Source organism: Echinops telfairi, unplaced genomic scaffold (genome assembly GCF_000313985.2).
Source record: "Echinops telfairi isolate 266 unplaced genomic scaffold, ASM31398v2 ScPeMD7_16;HRSCAF=60, whole genome shotgun sequence".
In the NCBI taxonomy this organism is placed as follows: Eukaryota; Metazoa; Chordata; class Mammalia; order Afrosoricida; family Tenrecidae; genus Echinops; species Echinops telfairi.
The window spans coordinates 8665482-8688644 of record NW_022103913.1 but is presented as its reverse complement, the minus strand read 5'-3'; the positions used below and the strand labels follow the sequence as shown (position 1 = coordinate 8688644).

General features: G+C 44.9%; 2 protein-coding genes across 3 annotated transcripts in view; one reads left to right on the top strand and one right to left on the bottom strand.

The window, feature by feature from the left end:
- ESYT3 (extended synaptotagmin 3) overlaps positions 1-4853 on the top strand; it is a 43388-nt gene extending 38535 nt beyond the window's left edge. Inside the window, exons 18-21 of the mRNA XM_030884800.2 lie at positions 368-499; positions 2702-2807; positions 4186-4235; positions 4749-4853. Coding sequence (XP_030740660.1) covers positions 368-499; positions 2702-2807; positions 4186-4235; positions 4749-4785 — 325 coding nt within the window. The 3' untranslated portion in view covers positions 4786-4853. The remainder of the gene's footprint in view (positions 1-367; positions 500-2701; positions 2808-4185; positions 4236-4748) is intronic.
- A 6663-nt stretch (positions 4854-11516) lies between these two features.
- Positions 11517-23163, bottom strand: part of CEP70 (centrosomal protein 70) — a 68767-nt gene continuing 57120 nt past the window's right edge. The window contains exons 13-17 of one of the 2 annotated variants that reach the window (XM_004712119.2): positions 17169-17315; positions 16456-16624; positions 16182-16296; positions 15108-15187; positions 11517-12134 (exon numbers count right to left, since the gene is read on the bottom strand). In XM_004712119.2, coding sequence (XP_004712176.1) covers positions 12073-12134; positions 15108-15187; positions 16182-16296; positions 16456-16624; positions 17169-17315 — 573 coding nt within the window. In that variant the 3' untranslated portion in view covers positions 11517-12072. Of the gene's footprint in view, positions 12135-13056; positions 13795-15107; positions 15188-16181; positions 16297-16455; positions 16625-17168; positions 17316-23163 lie in introns of those variants that run through there. The other variant, XM_045287467.1, reaches the window with a different exon arrangement.

Below are 23163 nucleotides of genomic sequence, written 5' to 3'. Positions count from 1 at the left end.
GGCCTGCTCACCAGGCAGCACTGGGACTCGATCGGTGTTGCTGGTCAGGCCCCCATTGCAAAACTGCCTGCAGGTGGTCAGCGCATTTCCCCCAGTGCGGCCCTGGATCGGATGACTTGCTCTGCCCCGAACTTCACACAGAGCAGGTTTTCAAAACCATGCCGCTGATGCGCAAGTGCAGTCTCCAATCCCGCAGCCTTTTGTTCACGTTTAGGGCGTCCAGGCTGCAGGTGGCAGGGAATCCGGCCTGGTTAGGAGCCCATGGAGAGCCTGACGGCTAGGAGAGCTTTCTCCCCAGGGAGCACTTTCACGTCTCTCCCCAAACCAGAAGTCTGTTTTCTTTCGGCTGTCTTTGAAACCCAATCAGAAACCTGACGCCGTGTACCACCAGTGGAGCTGACCCCTACGTCCGGGTGTACCTGCTGCCGGAGAGGAGGTGGGCCAGTCGCAAGAGGACCTCAGTGAAGCGGAAGACCCTGGAGCCCCTGTTTGATGAGACGTAAGTGGACCCACTGGACCTCGCTCATTCGGATCCCGGAGCCGGCGCCTGCCAGGCTGCGGGGTGCGGCCAGGGGCAAGGCCCCAAGAGGAACCGGTGCTTTCTCCGGCCAGGTGGCTTTTTTGGTGGGGGCGGGGGGTGGGGGGAGCGTGGCCAGGGCAGTGTACCAGAGTGGTTACCCACCTTTCCTGCCCCTCATCAGGGCTGGTTCCTACTCTCTCTTGAACTCAGCTCGCTTTGATAGTCAGAGGCCATGTCAGGTCAAATGGTTCCTTGAGATCAGCAGTTAAAAATAAACCTGCTCTGAACCCAAGGACCTAAAATTTCTCCCCAAACTTCAAGCTCTTTGGTCTGTCTCCCCTCCTGCAACAAAGCACGGATGGTGGGCCCCAGCCGCCCTCCCTTCTCCACCAGGCTCCTCCACTCACGTGTCCTCCCAGACAAGGTCAGCGGACTCAATCACATCTCCTGCGTGTGCTGGGGCGGGGAGTCTTATCTCAAATGTCCCTAATTTTTTATTTCATTCCGACTTGATCCACGGTAGTCCTCGAAGTGCAGAAGTCAGGGTCTCATCAGGGCTTCTTCCCGACGCCAGGGTCCTAAGAGAAGGCATTTCTAGCTCCCCTAGGAAGATATGACGCTTGACCACTTGGGTTCCCTGGTCAATGACTGTTCCTGTTGAAAAGGGGTGTTTGGGTCATGTCTGAAAACAAATGTGTTTCTTCCAGAGCTAGACTTTGACTTCATCCGTGTCAAGAGAAATTTATTTACTCAGCACTGATGGACCATTGGCTGTCAGACACCATCCTGTACTCGAGCCACAAGAGATTTCTTCTTTAGAGCCAACTCTGACACAGATATGGACTCTGTGGGAACATAGGAGGCAGGGGATTTGACCTTTGACTTGTGGGACAAACCTAATCTGTTAGTAATGCTCTTTCAGAATTAGAAGAGGATGTGATCTGGGAGGGAGGCACTGGGCAGCCCCAACCCTAAGACAGAGCCCAGTCGTAAGGGGGCCTGAGGGCTCTGTGTGAGGACTTCGCCGAGCGTGTCCACGACACAGGCTGGGCTCCGTGCATCTAGCCCACAGCCAGGTGGGGACAATCAGAGTTAGGGGTCGAGGTGGGCAGCAGAAGAGAAGGGCGCGGAAAGGATGGCAGCCCGGGTTGACCACAGCCAAGCCAGACGTGCTCGGTGAAGGCGCGCTCGTGCACAGTAGGCACACACATCTGCCACTCGAAAGGTCACTGCCTCAGCCCCACCAGCCGTTCCACAGGACAAAGATGTGGCAGTAGGCTTCCTGAAGGATCCCACTCCCTTGAGTGTGTGAGGGGGGGTCATTTGTGAGGATTTGTATACATTCTTTTTCCAAGCCTTTTCCTGTGGACTCGGGCTGGTTGACAGAACAGACCGCCAGCCCTACACATCCACAGCGGTCCCCTCCATGTCCTCTGTCTCCTCCACTCCCTCCCTGCCTTCCGAACTCGGAACTGGGACACACGCTGCCTCTTTTCTCTTAGCCAGTTGAACAGCTTCAAATGGGAGTGAGTTCGGTTCCAGACCGGGAGCATGGCCAGGGCCCTCGTCTTGGGGGGGAGGGGCCCCCACCAGTCTCTAGCTGACCAGTGAGCCTGGCGGGTCTCTTTTATGGCTGAGTTCTGTTCCACATGCTTCTCCCACTCTCCGCGCCCTTCTGCTGTGCTCCTTTCCAGAGCAGCATCAGTGATCGCTGACCACCTCTAGTGCTGCTGGGCTCAGAGTTGGGGACACATGTTTGTCCAGTCCGTTAACCCTCTGGACTAGTTGTTTCACTGTGTCTTTTGATTTTGGAAAGGCTGTGGAGAAAGACGAGGCCGTCTGCTCCCATAAAGATGGCCGTCTTGGAACCCGATGGGACAGTTCCACTCTGTCCGACGGCCACACTCTATGAGCCAGAATGGACTCCCTAGCAGTGGGTTGGTGTTCTTTCTAATTCAGTAGTTCAAGGTTCTCCCTAGAGGATCGGTCTCTCAGCGTTTTCCAGGATTGAGCATGCAGGCCAGCGGTCATCAGTGACGAAGACACACAGTGTACCTGCTGTGATTACCTTTCAGCTGCCCATATCTTCTGTTTAAAAAGTAGAGAAATAGACAAAGCACTTTAGATTTTCAACAGAAATGCTTGAAAGGTGTTCATTTCCTGACATTTTGTTTCTTAAAGATTTGAATTCTTTGTTCCCATGGAAGAAGTACAGAAAAGGTCACTAGATGTCGCAGTGAAAAATAGTAGACCCCTTGGCTCACACCGAAGAAAGGAGCTGGGCAAAGTAAGTACAGGAGGGGCTCTTGGTCCTAACTGAGCTCACCTGTGGGCCGGCCAGGCACACGGGCCACATGGCATGCCCAGTAGTGGGGAAGCCCTGTGTGTTAGTCAATGTAGACTAGAGAAACAAATTCATAAACCCACATATGTGTATAAGAAAGAGGTTTATATACACAAGCAATTGAACATGGAAAGCATCCCAGATCAAGTCCATAAGTCCAATATTAGCCCATGTGTCCGATATCAATCTATAAAGTCCTATTCAGACTCACAAAACACATGCAATGAAGCCAAATGCAGGATGATCACAAGCCAGTGGGTAGAAAGTCCTTGGGCCCAGTGGCGTTGTAAGCATCTCAGTGCTGGCAGGGGTCTCCCTGTGGCTTCTCCGGCTTCAGGGGTCTGGTTGCATCCCTGTGGCTTTTCTTCTGCAGTGTCTCCCAAGGAGTAGCAGAGAAAGAGAGAGAGGTGTCTTCTGCCTCCAAGGAGGAAGTCCCAGATTTCCCAGGAGAAGGCCATGCCCACACAGTAGTCTCATTGGCTGTCTCCAGATTGACAGCCTAGACTCCACCCCCACACTCCTAATCCTTAAATTGACACCAGATTAGGTGACTACCACACCCTGCCTTCAAAGAGGGCGCAGTCTCAGCAGGAGGGTGTTTGTTTTTCAATCTTGAAACTAATGAGACTATGAACGCATCTTAATAAGATAATTTTAAGAAACTCTGGGGTCCATCCAAATTCATCCACTCCCCAGACATTTGACCATCTACCACAGTGTTTAAATCGCAGGCTGGTAAATATGGGAATATGTGAAGCTTGCATCTCGTAATTGCTATGAGATTTTTGTGGTGATGGGATTTTCCTGGAAGTAGAACTAGAGGACATCTAATCCCCGGGAGATGCCAAGCGGTGGCAGAAGAATGGCATTTGAATAATAGTCAGTAATCACTGTAGTTTAATAAACTTAATTACACTTGTCCCTTTTAAGTCCAATTTGATGAAGTCGGTGGCGTGCTCGTCATTTTTACAGAAAAGGAAACCATGGTGTCCTATTCAAATGACTCATCAGTTAATGAGTTGGGGCAGGTTGCTCCTCCTATAGCATTCATAAGCTCGTAAATCCTGAAAAGGGACAATGTGTAACTTCCTGAAATTCCTGACGTCACTCCCAACAGCCATTTACCTTTCCCCAGAACACTGAGGCCAGTGTGGGCACCATCCTCCGCGGGGCTCTGTGTGGAGGGGGGGAGGGGTTATAGGAAAAGGAGCCCCTGCTCAGGACCCCTCACGGCCAGGCAGCCGGTGGTCCATTCACCCTGTGGCAGGCGTTTGCAGGCAGTGCAGTGTGCAGGCGGGACTGATCGTTTGTGGTTGTCTAGGTGCTGATTGACTTATCTAAAGAAGATTTGATCCGGGGCTTTTCTCAGTGGTAAGTGTGCCCTGTCTTCACCGCCCGCACTCTGCTGATGGAGACACTGTCCCAGAGCTGCCCACATCCCTCCCCAAAGTCCTGCCTTTTCAGTCCGCACTCAGTCCCCGTGGCTCCTAAGGAAGGAGATTGATTTTCAACTATTCAGGTTGTTAACCCCTGCAGAGCTCACTGCTGTCCGTTGATCCAGACTCACATCCCCTGGCAGCACATAGAGGAACTGTAAATCCCCATGGAGGCAGGCTGTCTCCTTTCTCCCATGGACGTCAAAGGCTAACCTTTTGGTTACCAGCCCACGGCCCCACCAGGGCTCCACTTCCACAAAGGACCCTGTGAAAGCCCCACGGGGCTGCAGAGGGTTGCTATGAGCTAGAAAACGAGCTCGAGCCTTAACCCTGGCAGGCCAACCGCGAGGCGGGCCTGCTATGTCCAGGCAGGCAGAACCAGGCAACTTGTCCAGTCCTGCTCCCTCCGCAGGATTCTAACTCGAGTCCAAACCTACCTGCCTTACAGGTATGCACTGACTCCAGACGGCAGGTCCGGAAGCTGAGGCTGAGCACCACCAGCACCTCTGTTCCTTTATATAGAATGAGTATGTGTGCATTGTGTACCTTACATCTGAACCGTCCTCTGGAAACACATACATACGTTCTTCTGTGAACTCCTACATGAGAGTAGCAGGGAGAGGGAGAGGGAGGCATGTGGAGGCAGGAACTATCCTTGGTCGGTTTCACTGTTCACATCCGGAAAGAAAGGGCATGGGGGCCTAGCAAGTCATCACCACAACGGAGCGAGACCTGTCCACTGATAGGTGAGTGCGGGCCTCTGACGGAAGTCCGGTCTGTACGCAGTGCGAGGCCTGCCCCTGGCATCGAGTTTGGGGGCTTCTGTTCTTGGAGGAGCTACCAGGATTCCTGGGCAGGGACTGAATAAAGGGTGAAGTTTCTTTTATGGAAGCAAAATGTGACCACCCCCAAACTGGCAAGAACTCAGACTTCCAAAGGCCACTGGCTGCCACCTCGGGTGCTTCCATGCCTGGCTGTGTGTGGCTATAGCCGATCTGGAGCTAAATGCACTTTCCTATGGCAACAGTACTATGGAGACCCTCTTGATACCTCGTGTGGGACGCCAGGGGCCAAACCGGGCATGTGCCACTATTTCCATGGGACTCCGCAAGCACCGTTCCACCCGCAGGTCCACGACTGCACGCCCTCCGCGGCACGCTGAGGACTGCTGCGGCATCATCGCTGCCAGAGAGCAGGCCGCTTGGGCGTCTCCTCGGCTTTTCTATGAGATGGCTGCTCCACCCGAGTCACATGTTAAAAGCAAATTCTGTATATATTTAAACTAGTGGGTTTTTTTGGTATTTCAAGTGTTATAGGCCCAAATTCTGTGCCTGTCCCCTTTGACTTTCCCGGAGCTGCCCTGGGGTCTTATCTTCCCTTGCCCACTCAACAGGGCCCCTGCTACAGGCTCACCGCCACCACCGCTTCCCTGAAGTGCAGGGATTGTCATGATGCTCTCACTTGTTAATTAGCTCCGAGTTCCTATTTTTCATAAACTCAAAGTCTACTTGTTAATTTGCCTGTTAGACCTTGTTTCTAACTTACTGCTACATTATTCATGTGCAAACACTTCACCACAGGAGGGTTCGCGCACACTCCCCTGCCTACTCAAATCCGACTCCCTCCATGGAGTCAGTGCTGACTCAGGGTGCCCCCTTTGGGTTTCAAGACTGCAACTGTTTACAGGAGTAGAAAGGCCAGTGTTTCTCTCTTGAGGAGCTGCTGGTGGTTTCAAACTGCTGACCATGCAGATCCCAGCCCAACATGTAACCACTACAGGTCAAATCCACCTGCTGCAGGAAGGCGGTCCACACTGAAACGACCTCTCTCCACCACCTCCACAGTATTTGCTTGCCAATATTGTACATTTTCCATTTTAACAATTCCCTGCCTTATAATATTTAATTTTAAAATAATGTTTATTGGTCGGCTGGTCACATGCAAAGCAATGATTTGACTGTGTTATTCAATGTTTGTGTTGACTCTTCAGTGAAACTGCTACTGCTACTTGTTTACACCCCTCCCATCCAAGGCTGTGCTAAGCATACAAGGGGGTCCCCGCCGCCCCCTCGGATGCTCTCACATTTGGAGCGAATTTGGAGTTTGTTCCACCAGGTCAGGCTGCTAATCAAGCTTTCGATTCAGAGATTCTGAGAAGGTAGTGTGACAGTGTGAGACAAAAGCTTGTGGCAGGCGGGGGACTGGCTTTGCCATCACCACAATGCACCTGCTCTCACAGTCATCTCAGCGCACCAGTTTGGGCCAAAAACCCAGCATGCCTCTCTTGTCCCATGACCTTACTCACCTGAACTTGCTCCGTGCGACTTCTTTTTGTTTTTGCAAGCCAAGAGGGACATGAAAGGACAGTGATTTGATGATGCAGGAGAGATGAAGAAAAACGGGAGCTGCTGTCAGCCAAACAAGATGAGTTCAAAAAAATGTTTCCAATAATTGAATCACAGACTTGACAAATGTATTAAATGTAATGGAGAGTACTTTAAAGGTGATAAGGTTGTTTAGTAAAAAAATATAAATATATGGCTTGGAAAAAAATTTGGGGGGGAGGATACCCCCTTGTATGGTAGATGTGTAATAAAAAGTGTTTCTGCTGGGCTTTGATTTGAATGACAAGTTTTCACCTGTCAAATGCCTGTACTGTGTACTACTCAAGAGCAATGTGCTGCTTGTCAAATACACAAGTGCTCTGAAAAGGGTAAGGCACCAGAGAAATATGAAAGACTGTAGCACATATCCCATCCGGAATAGTAGCAACCCCGAGACACGTATTGCTCAAGACGGTGACAACGCAGACAAGTGAAACCATCCTTCAGCTGTAACTGGCGTCACTCCGTTGTACATGTAGAAACGATTCAGCTGGTGCATGTTTTGCTGTATTGTATTTTTAACAAAATAAATTATATTTTTTAAAAGCACAACTAACTGATTGTCTAAAAGGAATTCTGCCTTCGACCTGATGGATGGTGGGAGAAAAACAATGAACTCCTATTGCCACAAAGGTTACAGTGGAAAGTTGTAAGATCTTTCCACGATGCCACCCATCTTAGCTTTAAACCCTCCTTGAGCCTGCTCACTCACCAGTTCTGTGGGGCCAACTTAACCTCGACTCTCAGGTCAGTAACCTCTCACTGTCCCACCTGCCAGACCAGCAGTCCCCAAGGGGCGCTTACAAGTCACCTTGCCCAGCCTGCCCAGCACAAGGGATCTTACCCTGGGGAAGACTGGCAGATAGATTTTACCCAGGTTCCAGCCATCCAACAGTTTAAGTATCTTCTAGTGTTCACTGATACCTCTACCGGGTGGATTGAAGCATATCCCACCCGCACTGAGAAGGCTCATTGTCTAAAAGGTAACTTCAGGAATTCCTCGATCTGGGCTTCCCAAATTGCTGCAGAGTAATAATGGGCCTGCTTTCATCTCCCAAATCACTCAGGCGGTCTCTCAACACTTAGGAATAACATATCACCTTCACTATGGCAGAAGGCTGCAGTCCTCCGGGCAGGTAGAGAATTAACCAGCACCTTGAGCTAACCCTCAGGAAACGGACAAGAAACGCGATGTACTGGAAAGATGACTGGCAATGGCTGCCGCATCTCAGAATTGCCCCACGGCAACCTGCGTGTTTAAGCCTCTCTGAAGTGTTATACGGGCGGCCTTTCCTTGTAACAGAGGCAGCCATAGACTCTGAGGTAGCTTTCATACAGCAATAAGCACAAGAGTAGCCCAATACCAGGAGGCATTCCATTGGTATGGGCTCACCCAGGCCCAAGGGGAGCAAAAACTACCACCCTCTGCCTACCAGGAGACCTAGTTCTTATAAACACCTGGAAGGACGGGTCCTCCAATTCCCAGCTCCACCCAGTCTGGAAGGGTCCCTTCCCAGTAAACCCTGTATCCCCACTGCCGTGAAAGTTCCAGGGCCAAGTGAATCCTGGAAGCTGTAGCAAGCAGACCCCTCAGAAGCGGAGCAAACACGGTCTTAGATGGTGTTTCATGGCCATCCCCTGGACAGGTAAGTGCTCCACATAAAACCCTACCCGAAACACAGTCTTGAAGCTAGTAAACGCGTTGACCCAATTCTTGTGTTTAAAGGGAACTGGCACTCATGCCCATCAGTCCAAGATTTCTTTTTCCAAACTGCCGTCTCACAGCTCTGCCCCAGCCTACCTAGTGTCCCATCTTGCTTCTTCCAGAAGTTGTCAGGTTACCAACAACCCTAAGCCAAGACTGCCAACCCCAGGATCACCAGCTTCTGGATTACCCCAACTGCATCTACTGTGGGCCCCTAAGTGGACAACTCCTCCCCACAGAGCAGGAAGGGTGTGCACCCCAAAGCCCCACGTCATGTCCCTTTTGTCAGCAGGAAGCAGCCAGAAATGCTGTTGCCCAGTACCCCCAAAGATCTGGGTCCATACTCCTTTAGTGGGGAAATGTTAGGTAGCTAGATTTAGGGACAAGGGGGGTGTCCCTTCCATCCCTGCAATGGCCCTCATAAAGGCGGTTGGGAAGAACTCAGGCAACCATTTGACACCAATGAAGACCCTAACTGAGAATGTTCAAATTCAAGCCTGAGGTACACCTAAGTGCTCCAAACTAGGCCAGGGTGCACGACAACACCCAGGTGGGCTCAACACAGCCAATGGGTCGACCAATACCATCAACCACGCCTCCTTAGCCAGAGGCTCCAAATCCCCTGGTGGCAGGAAGGCGGCTTTTTACCCTGCCTTCCTGGTCATTGGCAGGTTGGAGGGTGAGGTGTCCCTCCCCCACGTGGGGCACATGCGACCTCTAAATCAGTAGTGGGGAAGAAAGAGTGATAAAGAAAAACTCTATTTTTATAAAGTTCAAAGACAGGCAAAACTATACTATGTACATACAAGATGGCATAAGTACTAGAAAAACAAAAACATGCAAGTGACCAACATGAAAGAATAATGGTTACCTCGGAGAGAAGGGTCATATGTGGGGGGAGGGGCACTGAAAATGTCTCTCTTGGCTATTAAGTGGGGTTTTACTTTATCATTTATCATATGTGACATGTATGACAATACCATGTTTATCATTTTTATGCTCTGCAATAAAAAGGGTAGTGAAATACATGAAAAAGGAAAAGAAATATATCAAGTATTAATTAATTGAACAAAATTATATTCAAGTAGATAAACATTAGAAGATAAAAAGGTATATTCATTAGGAAAATATACTGATGAACTTAAAAGGTTCAGAATGCATACAATTTGATAAATTATAAATCCATGATCATGATGAGAGATGTGAGTACCTCTCGAGAAGCTGACAAACACAGAATGGAAATACAGTGGATGTAAACAACACACGAACATTGATATGTACTGATAGAGAGAGAGCGGCTGGAGCCTGGGGAATCAGAAACAGCCTTTATTAGGGAGCGCAGACTTCGGGCTTCTCCAGAGTGGAGAACGCAGAGAAGCCGGGACAGGAGGGTGGGGTGAGTAGATAAACCCTCGGGGGAGGAGACTGGTGACTGGGGTGGGAGAGCATCCTGTGTCTGTCCTGACTATCGAGTTGGAATGAGGCGGGAGGTCTTTGGCATGCGGGGAAGCTGTCTGGGTGGAGAGAATCTGTGAGCAAGGAGCCTGCGCTCACCTGGAGCCATCACATACGTCACAGAGAGAGATGCTTGCTTCAAAAGTGTGCGGAGAACATGTATAAAACTCCATCGTACATCATGTGTGGGTATCACTGAGATGATACTTTCATGGGTGGATGCATCTACCAGCACTGATCCAGCTACATGCCTTAAGTCTATGTAGTACATTGTCAAACATGCCTCAATAAAACAAACAAACAAAAGCTAAACTACAGTTTTACTTACTGATAGTTTTAAATCATTAGAAGATAAAAGTGGCCTAGAGCCTTTCTTTCTTACTACTGGCCTGTCCTATCAACGGTCCTTACGCACTGTGCAGTCCGCTAGACCGCTGAGGGAAGTTTGAAACTTTGTCTGTAAATTAAAGGAGCCTGCTGAGTCACTCAGAGTCAGCGGTTCAACCCATCAAGCAGGGCTGTCTGCTCCAGGGACGCAGGGACCGTCTCGGGAACCCAAAGGGGGCAGGGCTCGACCCAAAAGCAACTCAGTAGCAGTGGGTTTGGTTTGTGGCTGGTTTTAAACTGTTGAACTGTAGGCTCTTAAACTAGTTGTCAAATATTAGGCCTAGAAAAAAAATTAATTATACGTCTTCCTTTCAAATGTTATTAGATTCCCAAATTGCTTGATAGGGAGTTCCTTTAATGCATATATTTCTTTATATATACAGTCATGTATTACAAAAAAAGTACTCTGCAAGTGCTCTATAATTCTTAAAATTTACCCTAGAAAACAAGCATGGATGAATTCTTTAATTATACAAATATCACTTTTTATTACCAATCAAAAAATTTCCATATATTGATTAGCAAATGCCATTATTGTTCTGTGACAAAAGACACAAGACTCATAACAAAACTCCTCAAAACAAACTCATAACTATGTGAAAAAAACTTGAAAGATACAAATTAAAATTTTATGCGAAACAAACGAGTGGTTTCCTTTGGTGGTGGCCTACTCACTTGGATGCCACTTGCAAAGGCGTCCCTCCCATGGGGACACTGCGCTTTCTTACTCTAACCAATCCAGAGAATCTACAGCTCCCCCAATCCAAGTATTCTTCCTACACCCCAAAGAAAACAGATTCTTCCATAAATTGTGGGCTAGTGGCTATAGATAAAACTGCAGGCTAATAAAACAAATAGCTTTTAAATCTAGAAGGCATCTATGGTATTCTCTGACGTATTTCCTAAGCTTACCATCACAGCACCAAGGATGTGGATGTTTGTTGACTCTCCATCCTGCCTTGCTGCTTCTTGGACGCTTCACACTAGTCTACATTACAACCACCCCCCGGATGCGGTGACCTACAAGTCTCCCGCCCAATGCTAGAGACGTGAGGCAGAGCCACCAGACTCTTCAGAAAAGCATAGAGAAAAGGCACCAAGAGATAGATGCAAACGCAAAGTGCGGCACATAGGAACTCAAGGAGGGCCACGCCTAGGAAGGGCATCTGACTCATTATTTGTAGTACAAGTAAGTCATTGAGGACGCTTCTGTTTGGAAAGTCTTCACAAGAATTTTATTTAAGATCTCATGCTCTTAGTAAAAAAAATACATTGCAATCAAGACTGCAAAAAGACACTCTTTATTTGGTATTTTTATCTATTTATTTATATTACTCCATGATTCGTTTCCAACCCCAATATAATGATGATGATCTCTTTCTCTGTCTTGTTCTGTCTCTCCTACTTTGAAAGGGCGACTGCCAGGGAAGCTATTTAGTAGAGTCCTCCATGTGGCCCCTCAAGGAAAGCATCAGCCTCCTGTCGCTGGACTGGGAGAGCCGGTGGCGTCCGTGTCCCTGTGACTTGCTTTCTCTTCTACTCACACACCCAACGTGAAAAGAACCTTCAGCTTCAGCCACTCAAGAATTGCTGAAGAAGCGATTAGGGAGAATCTAAAGTCCAATAAATTAAGCCACTATTTTCTGTATAAGAATCTTATACATTAAAAAGTGAAATTTTAAAGAAATTGTCTGGATAGAGAAAAGAACCCAGTGGTAAGAAAGGGTGAATTCTGAGAGTAAATACATCTGCTAGCACTTGTCTCTCGATAAGATTAACCATACAAAATACTTAAACTGTCTAAAGATGCAATTTACACAGTAGAATAATTTGATTTGTTTTCAGTATGAAAGTACTTTTAATTTCTTTACTGCAGGTACAATGGCATCCACATCATCAATTTCTGAAATAGAAAAACAACAACAAGGAAGAAGAATTAGGCAAAGAGCCAGAAATACAACCTAGAGGGGAGCTCAGCTGAGACGAGGACTTGGGGGCCAAGTGTCAGATGCAAGGTGCTGTGTGCACATGCAGATATCCCCAGGCAGGGGTGGTGGTACATTTGATTCCGAAGCACCCGACAGCAAGCTCGCAGCCTCCCGCTTGGGTTAACACAGCCACTGGCCACATTCCCCATGTTAACTCCGCACCTCTAAATCTGCTTCATTCCACGGCTCAGCTGCAACAGAGGTGCCTCCTTCCTGGTTCCAGCTAAGACGCGGGGATTTCCCCCTCTCTCAGCCAACACGGTCATAGCTTTTTCATTGTCTTGGAAGAATTATTTATTCATAGGACCATTTTTAGGTCTACCATTCAGGATGCAACTTAACTGCAATAGGTGGATGGCTTCTCCGAGTATAAAGTTTGGGTGTGATTGATACAGAGGACGTAACTGCAATGTAATTAGCTCGGTCTAGCTCAGCAGAGAAACCAGCTCCGGTTCTTCGTGCCAGGTTCTTTCTGAATCTGCTGTCTCATTCAAAGACTATCTTTTTCCAACAAGTCTAAAGTTTCTAGCTATTGATGAAGCAGGATTCCTTCCCTTCGGTGTGGACCCCAGGCCTACTTTAAGGTGCATCTCAATGGTAGATTCTCTCTAGTGAACACTCACCACCTTGTTTCCCCAGCACATTCTGCTAGAACAGTGGTTCTCAACCTTGCTAATGCCGCAGCCCTTTCATACAGTTCCTCGTGTTGTAGTGACACCCCAACCATAAAATCATTTTCGTTGCTACTTCATCACTGTCATTTTGCTACTGTTTGGAATTGGGTCACCCCTGTGAAAGGGTCGTTCGACCCCCAAAGGAGTTGCGACCCACAGACTGAGAACCACTGTGTTAGAACATTATTCACAAACTCATTTCTTTTACATAAAAACATGCTTCCTGGGATTCCACCCCCCCCTCCATTGTCTAGGTGGATGTTGGTGGTTCTTCCTTTAGCCTAAACACGATTCCTTTAGTTCATCAGAATTCTTTACTGGAGAACACTTCCAAAGGAAACAAACGAAAGAAGCAAGCCTGCACCAGAGCCTTTCCTTCACACCTGATGTTGTGGCTAGGAGAACAAGACCAGGTTACTCCCTGGCCCCCCATCACGCAGACAGCACATCTGTTTTCTCCCTAAATAAGAAGCGTGTCCAATGAATGAACCTCCCAGAGGAGGGCCCTGGCTGGGCTATTTCCTCGGCCAGCTGGACGCTTTACATAAGATAAAGGGGGAAAATGTACAACAATCAGATGGTCACTAGAGTCAGTCTCCTTCATATTTGTATTCGGTAGAGTGTTCTGTAGTTCTGGAGACTTAAAATAGGACATCAGACAATTAAAAAATAGTTGTGTTTTACAAAATTGATTTCATTTTCCCAATGTTAAATATCATACTTCACTTTATTATTTAAACATGGGAGAGCTGGCTTTTTGAAGCAAGCAGTTCAGAAGAGGAAGTTCGGTAGGACTCTGCGAAGATGTCACCAACACGCCCTGCTTGTAAACACGCGTTAATGTTCACCAAATCCTTACTGATGACAGAACTTCACTGAAACCAGGCACTTCGAGATACTGCTGTAACACAGACAGCTTCATGTCTCAGTTCCACTTTCAAATTACATTTTTACTTGCCACAACCTTTGAAAACACAGGAGGAGCGTGCCTAAAGCATGCTCACCTATGGCTCTTTTGCTTCCACAGCCTACAAAAAACTGCCTACAACCCGTCATTTAGGTTCACTAGGGCATGTGCTCCAACCGGATAGTCCCTTCATCTTTTTACTAACTTTTAATTACTCAATCCCTTATCTTCCAACCAAGTCTCAATACTTCTTTTCATTTAATTTCTGGAAAAAAAAGTCAGATAATCTACATAGAAACTTATCGGTGAATAAATCACTCGAAACTTTAAATACAGTTCTTAATAACACAATAAATTGATTTTGTAGCAATTAAAAAGAGAACATTTGAAAGTTTATGGAACAATTCCATTATCCTCTAATTCCATTTGTCCATGAACTTTCTGAAGTTCCTTCATCCAATCTCATTTTTTAAAAATCATTTTATTGGGGGCTCATACAAATCTTATCACAATCCATCCAATCTCATTTAAAATAAGAGTAAAGGTCTCTATGTTGCCTATGACTTCTAAGCAAGTTATGTTTTCCCCTTTAAGATGTACTGCTATTATCGCAAGCCCTTAATTGGACCCTTTTTTTTTTTACAGATATTTACTAATTTTATATCACCTGAGAAATATATTTTACTTGTATATTTAAAAATACAATTGGTCAATAAGATCTTAAAATTAACCATTAAAAAAAAAGGAAAAGTTTTCAAGATCATAAATTTCGGGAGGATGGAAGGAAGGTGAGGGAGAAAGGGGGAACAGATTACAAGGATCTTCATATAATCTCCTCCCTGGGGGATGGATAGTGGAGAAGTGGGTGAAGGGAGATGTCAGATACTGTAAAATATGACAAAATAATAATAATTTACAAATTATCAAGGGTTCATGGTGGAGTGGGGAGAGGGGAGGGAGGGGAAAAAATGAGGAGCTGATACCAAGGGCTCAAGTAGAAAGCAAATGTTTTGAGAATGATGATGGCAACATATGTACAAATGTGCTTGACACAGTGGATGGATGTATGGATTGTGATGAGTTGTACGAACCACCAATAAAATGATTTTAAAAAAAAAGATCATAAATTCACCTATGGTTTCTCTTCAGGCCAGGACAGAGGCAGGGTTCTGTGGGCATGGCTAGGGTAAGGCCTTTCCGACACTGGGATCCTAAACAAAGGAAGCTCTGTCTCCTTCAGGTGCTCATGCTTGTCTGCTCTGTGTAGCTTATGACTAGAAATGAGAACGTCACCAGGAAGCTCTTACCTAAGATTTTAAGGAGCTCATTTGTGAATGCCTGAAATGCTGGGAAAAACTGCTCGTGTTCTTCTAATTTGTTGATAATGCTGTGAAAGAAAAAAAGGGCCACTTACACTGAATTAACAAATTTAGGATCAAGGCATCTGATAGCAAATAAGACATTTCCAAAAAGTAAAGAAACTGCCCTGCTAGTTTAGATTTTAACTTAATGGTTATTTCCTTTTCAGTTCTTTATTGGGCTAATATCAGTTTCTAAAAAGGCAGCATATAGTATCAGTAAAAACATCTGTTTCAAAATTAAATTTATATAAAATTTCTAACATGACAACTTGCCACTGAACTCAAGGCTTCTGAGACCACATTTATAGCATATTCTTTAAAAATTGGTTTTTGTATCCAATACGGTATTAAGAAAAAAAAGTCAGTATTCAGTAAAACTATGGGAAAGATAAAGAGACCAATAGTGAGACTTATGTTCCAAGGAAATGCAAACATCATAACAAGTATGGGATATTCTTGGAAAACTCGCAGAATACATGACACATATGTTCCCCTACTAATAAAGTATAAAATTTTAGGTGGAAAAGGTACTTTAAGTACAGCTACAATGCTTCATTTAAAAAATTAAGTTTTACGTCACAGATGTCAGGTGTTTTAAAAAGTCCTTAGCATTTATCTTCCAACCAAATAAGAGTCAGTGATTGTTCATAGTCTATCACCGTGTCCTAACAACAAGCCTGGCTTCGTACAATCTCAGCTCACGTGAAGTCGCTAACTAAGTTGGACTCTCGCTCCCTCCTGTGCTTTGGAAAGCGTCACACAGCAGCGGTGCTGAGCAGTTCCTGGCCGCTCCTCGGAGCAGGACAAGTTCTACTCTGTTTCTCATCCACACAGCCGGCATTCTCGTCTCTAATGCTCCATCTCCACTGCTTTCAAAGGTACTCTTTGGAATCTACTGAATGGCAGTGAGCTGGTGGGTTGCTTTGAAACAGGAAGTAAATCCCTATCTGGTTATTTTGGGAAGTCTTCAGTGTCACCCTCTTCCCTCCTGGAGATTTTGTGACCCTTTAAAATAAATACCTTTGGAGGTCTTCAGGTCCCAATATCTGTTTAACCTGCTCACTCACACCCTTATTAACCAGGCGGCACAATTTCCCAACCGCGTTCACTAGCACATACACTGAAGTACAACTATCTGCAAAGAGAAACAAAAGGATATATCTGAAATGAGAACTTTCAAAATCATTACATCAAACACTTCGATTTTTGTTATTCTTACATTTTCAACAACCTTGTCTTAACTTATTAGGGCTGATTCTTAAAGGAGGAGACAAAAATGGCAAAGGGTCCTCACCTAGTTCTAAGAGTTCTTGGAGGTGTCTCACAGCGTTGTTCATTTCTCCAAGCCTCATATAAATCTCATTCATGCGAGGATAGACTCCATTCAAAGAAGGCACATCAAACAATTTTTGGAAGTGAGACACAACAGCTTGTAAAGTTTGAAAGTTTGGCATATTGTTGTCCTGTCCATAAGAGGCGAGAAAGCAAAAAGCTTTACAATGAAAAAATATCACCCTCATAGACCACTGTCAGCATCTAGAGCAGTGGTTCTCAACCTTCCTAATGCCGCGGCCCTTTAATACAGTTTCCTCATGCTGTGGTGACCCCCCCCTCAACCATACAATTATTTTCATTGTTACTTCATAACTGTAATTTTGCTAGTTAGGAATCAGGCAACCCCTGTGAACGGGTCATTCGACACCCCCCCAAGGGGGTCGCGACCCATAGGCTGAGAACCAATGATCTATAGCAAATTAGTGGATTGCATGTTGGGCTGCAATGGAAAGGTCGGCAGTTTGAACCCACTAGCTGTTCAGTGGGAGAAAGATGAGGCTGTTTGCTCCCATCGAGGTTGACAACCCCACAGGACCATAATGAGTTGGAATAACTGGACAGTAGTGGGATCTGTTTGGGCTTTTTAAGCCACACATTCTCATTTTATTGGATAAGATTTCATTATGTAAAACATTATGTAAATATGAAACATTTGTATACCCAATGTCTTACCTTTTCTTTATTTTCAACCTCTTCCAACATGGTATCCACTATAAACAAAAGATCTTCCACTTTGATGCCCTCACTTTCCTCCTGCTTCTTTAAATTATGCCAAGGCACCAGTTCTGCAGAGAGGACCTTCAAGGACTTATACAAATCCTGTATCACGAGAGAAATCACATCTGGGAGTGAATTTACTGTTCACAAACTATAGTTCTCCAAGGTTTTCGAACATCAATATATGCAAAAGGCATTGGTATTTTTTAAATGCAATACCATTACCTTTTTAGAAAAAGTCTATTAAATTAGGTTTTCCTGGATAAGTATAGGTCTACAAGAAAATGCTATATATTGGTTATTCTGAATCCAGATACTTAAAGCAATTCTTTGAAATTCTGATGGACAAAGGATGCATTAGATGAACATGTCCTTTATATTTTGGTCTTTAATTTTTATAACTAGCTTCACTGAAATACTTACTACCATAAAATTCACCCTCCTAAAGTGTGTAATTAAGTGGGTTTTTTAGTATATTTAAAACCCATCACCACTGTCTGATTCAAAACTATTAGTAAAAAATTCAAGAATATTTTATCACCCCAAAAAGAAACCCCACATCCATGGCACCAACTCCCCATCTTTCCCTCCCTCAAGGCCCTGGTATCCACTAATCGACTTTGTCTGTATGAATATGTTGATTCTGGATATTTCTCATAAAAGGAATTTTAGAGTAAGTGGTCTTTTAAGCCTGGCTTCTTTCATTCTGCCCAAAGTTTTCAAGTTTCTTCCTTGCAGTTAGCTCACATTTGTATGCGGGCTTGCAGTGTGAACGGATGCATAAATCAAGTCAACTTGATCTTCAAACAGCCCATTCAAAACTCCCTGGCCTAGAAATGTTGTCCTAGTCTATTTTAAACAGTGCACAAGGGACAGGGGTAGAGCACTTCAAACAGTGAATCAAAAGTCAAGTACTGCTCGAGTATCTACTAAGCATGTGGCACTGTGCTTGTCCTCCGGAACAGCACTGTCCAATAGAAACACGAAGAGTACGGTCATGGCACTGAATTATACAGGCAGAAGTTGCTGAAGTGGAAAATGCTTGGTGGTGTACATTTTTACCATAATTAAATACAATAATAATTACACTAATAACAATGAGTACAAAGAAGAAAAAATGCTCTAAAATTCATTGTGGTAATGATTGCACAATATTTCTTCATATGAATGAACTATTGACTTGCATGATATGTGGATAAAGTGCCAATAAAACTGTTTGCAAAAAAGAAGAAAGAACTGTAATGTGAGCCACAGTCATATTAAACAGCCACCTTAAAAAATGGTAAAATGGGGGGCGGAGACACTTAATAAAACTATGCAGATTTTATAAATGTACAATAAACGGATTTGTTTTTTTTTAAATGGTCAAATGAAGCATGTGATATTAACTTTATTAATATGCTATTTATCTCAATATAGCCCCAATACTATTTCATTATGAGTTTATATACCTGCCCTGCCCAATACGAAGTCTGTAACGTCCAGTGTATATTTCACACTGTTGGCACATCTCAATGGTGACAGTCCCGTTTCAAGTACTTACTCATCACGTGTGCCTAGAGGTTGCCATATTGGCGAGCACAGCCCTTGAATACAGAAAGAGGTCCAGGAAAGAGTTCCCTTTTCTCCCTTCTTAGATTAGTCCTCCATGTATTTATGCAACACTCCCCAACTGAGACCCAGGACTCACATACTGGCATTGTTAATACCTCACTGAGTTTAGCAACTCAGGCAAGAAATGGCGTGCCAACAGAATGCTTTAAATCAGTGTTTCCCAAAGTGGATAATGCCAGCCCCTGGGGGACAATGGACTGATCCAGGGGGGGTCTACAAAAACAGATACCTATCCACTTAACTTGGATTGGGGGCTATAGTATAAAACTTATTCATTTCCAGTGGTGGTGGGGTGCTGAGTATTTTTCCAGAGAGAATGGTGGGCCAAATAAATTTGGGAATCTGTGCTCTAAATACCAGAAATTGAAAAGAAAAAAAAAAGTCCAGTAGCATGAGCATATCGATGCCTTTATTAGTCAGTGGTCTATCAGCTAGGTACATGTATTAAAAACTAGTTTGTGTGGGAAAAGCACATCCAACCTTAATACATTTTGCTTGAGAATAGATGAATGTGGCAAGGCTAATTAAAAAGATGCTCTGGGCTCATCATTAATCAGTGAGAGATGGTTGTAGCACAGTCCAGCAAGTAATCCGGAAAGGTCTGAAAGAGGGTGACCTAGGCTCTCCACACACTGTCCATCTGAGAGGGTGCAGAATGGCCGAGGTCCTGCCAGACCTTGTATGGCTGGAGCCCAGGCAGGGGGAGGAAGAGCGCAGTGGTGGGCTGGGAGAGCTACAGTGTGTGCAACTCACCTCTCCTGGGCAGGTAGGAGGGCAAGACAGAGAGAAGGCGGCAGCTACCTAGCTCCATCCTATCCCTATCCTTTAATGTCAAATCTAAATGGGGGATGGGGTGGAGTGGTGGATGTGTATGTGGACAATTTGAGAAGATGATTGTCCCAAACTTTAAGGTGACTACATTTTAAAGAACCTTTCATACAAAGCCTCACGAACCTCGTGTAGTTTCTGCAGCAATACAAAGTCAATATCTAAAGCACTACCTGAAATTCATGAGTCAGCTCAGCGATGAGCTACTAACTTGTTCATGGAAATCCTCAAAATACTCCAATTATGAAGCTACCTCTGCTTCCATCATCTCAGAAACAGCAGCCAGTAATTCAGGCCGATTCCAACATTTCCGTGAGGGCTAGGACCAGATCCTTGGGTGTAAATTATCTGCATCATTCCCTTGGTACTCAATCGTGTATTCTCACTTTTAAGATACTCATTTTTCCTAGCATGTAACTGTTAGAACTATTTCACAGTTTTAATGTATTGTTCCTCCACCTTGTCTGAATCTCGTGGTTGCTTTTTCTGTGTTATCTGCAAGACTTTGAACAGACTAAACATAACCACCCATTTCTGCAATTCTTCCTTTCTCTTCTAGTATTTCCCCTTCTGAGAAAACTGTCTACATGTCGAGGACAAAAGTGGAGTTAGCACTGGCCCCTCTTATTGGAAGAATCCCTTGACACAAGCCATGATGTGGCAAAATGCCGTGATCAATAAATTATTAATAATCTCATAATCTTCTGAGACAAAAGATTAGAGGAATGCAGGTTCATAAAATTGGCATATTAATCCTGCAATGTTACTCCATTAAAATGCTTATTTTACAGCTGTGTCTATAAGAAGAGAAGAAAATATTAGGCCGAATGTGACCATTCTTTCACTAGTTACAGATTATGTTTTCATTAGACTTCTCAAAATTTTAATATCATCTTCCATTTCTTGTTTTATAAAATGTTCTTCCTGCTTCATTCTTCTAGTGAATAGTAAGTATTCATCATGTGTCAGAGGAACCTTGAATAAAAAGACAAAACCCTTTGTCCTCATGAAGCTTACACACCCTTTCAGATGTCTCCCATGTGGGTAAATTGTACAACCAGGTTTCCATTGAAAAATACCGATTCCCTTCTTCATAAAAGAGATAGTGTTATGAATAATATTAGTTACCAAACAATCTGAAGTAAAGCACATCTATTAAATAATTCTCACATAAGAAGTATATCTTTCTGGATATAGACACATTAACAATAATAACAGGAAACTTTAAAACATCACTCTCAAGGAAAGACAGAACATGAAGAAAAAGAAAAAACTCGACAAAGACACAAAAAAACTCAATAATACAATTAATAAAAACTACCTCAAAACATATATGAAATGCTTCATCCAACAAAATATATGTTCTTCTCCAACACAACATACATGGAACATTCTCAAAAAGAGACCACATACTAGGCCACAAATCATACCTCAACAAATTTAGAAAAATTGAGATCCTACAATCAATATTCTCAGACCACAAAGCTATAACATTAAAAATCAACAATAAAATGAGCAGAGAGACTTCCAGGAAGATGGCAACGAAGTAACACATACCAGAGGGACTCCACAGAATCCAGACCACAGGAGAGTTGCTTAGAGGGAACTTTAACACAGCTGGAACGCAGGAGGAGCATCATAAAGATATGTAGGCACAGACACATGGGGTTTTGAGGGGCTTGGGGCTTTTGGCTAACCTCAGTGGAAGCAGGCTGGGGCTTGACCTTGGCCCAGCTACTGTCGCTGCCGGTGTTTGGACCATTTGGAGCCTGTAGGGGGATTTGGTCTCAACACAGCCACAGTTTCCCCTGCTGGCCTCAGGGCAGGGACTGGACCCTTGCAGTTCCACGGGCAGGGATTGGGGTTCAGCTACATTGTTGCATTCCAGCTCTCTGTTCCCCCACAGTCTACACAGGGGCATTTTCTCTGCACAGTCACAGCTTGCTGCCGCTGCCTCAGGGCAGGGACTAAACCCTTGCAGCTCCATGGGCAGGGAATGGGACTCAGCTACATAGTTGCTTTTCTTTCCCTCTCTTACCTATATTCCCCCAGTCTAAACGGTCTTACTTTAAAAAAAATTTTCTCCTCTTTGTCTCTTTCCTGTTCACTCACACTCCACTGCTAAGCACCAGACCACCCCCCTTAGCCTAGGGCACTTACACCTGCACCAACCACACCCAGCTAGGAGAGCTCCACCCTGCGTAGCTAGCCGAGGCTAGGGAAAGCCCTGCTTTCCCTCCAGGGACACTGCCCAACTTCTCAGGGGAATTCCTGCCTGTGTGCCTTGGGGCATAAGGCAGCTCAGCCACCACTCATCAACATTCCAAGCTGTTGCAGGAACTCTGCCCAACGTCCACAACACCAAAGCAGGCAACCCACCAGCCTTCTGGGGCACTCCCCTGATAGGGAAGCCACAGGAGGATAAAGTGGGAGGTTAATCCCATAGTAAAATTAGCTGTAGGCAGTTCAAAGAAGCATTCCCACAAGTCTCCCAGAGAGAGCCAGTGCCATTGGACTCCCTGGAAAACGAGACCTGGCTCCTCTAAAACAATGCAACGCAAACAGCCATCAGCCCCAACGACCTCAACAAAAAACCAGGAGAAACAAAAGGAAATGGAAGAATATGTCCCAAACATAACAACATACATAGAAGAAGCAGACAGTAAGCTGCCAGAGAAAGAAATTTTCAGAATGCTGCTTGAAGTCAGTCATACAGAACATGAGGGAAACAATACAGAAAGAGGATGAAATGATAGAGGAGATAAAGGCCATACACCAAAGAGAAATACAGGAGCTTAGGGAGGAGATAATAAAAACCAATAGCAGAAATACAAACCTCGAGAATTGACTGGAGGAATCAGAGAACCGCATCAGTGACTTGGAGGACAGCAAAACAGACCTTAACAAACGCGAACAGAAATCTAATAAGATCATCAGAAAAGCTAAAGAAAACCTAAGAGCTATGTCTGATGCTATGAAGCAGAACATTAGAATTATTGGTTTACCGGAGCAAGAAACAACAAAGAAGTCATCTGCAACAATAGTGAGAGAAGTCACCAAGGCACAGAATAGTTAAACTATCCAACTTTGAGGAAAAGGAGAAAATCATGAGAGCACCTAGGTAAAAACAAGCAATCACATGTAAAGGTTCCCAAATAAGAATATGCTCAGGCCTATCAGCAGAAACTATGAAGAAGAGGAGAGAGTGGAGTCACATATTGCAAAAATTGAAGGAAAACAATGCAAACCTAAGAAAATTCTACCCAGCCAAATTATCATTCAAGATAGATGGAGAAGTAAGAGTCTTCAAGACAAGGAAAAACTCAAAGACTACGTTACAAGTAACCCAGCCTACAAAAGATCCGTGCTGACTCAGTATGGGCAGAAGAACAACACTCACCAAGCATAAATAAGGTAAACAAGCGGCCATCTAGCTCAGAAGCAACAAAGCCCACATGGAACAACATATCAGCCTGTGTGATCACGAGGTGTCGAACGGATCACTGAA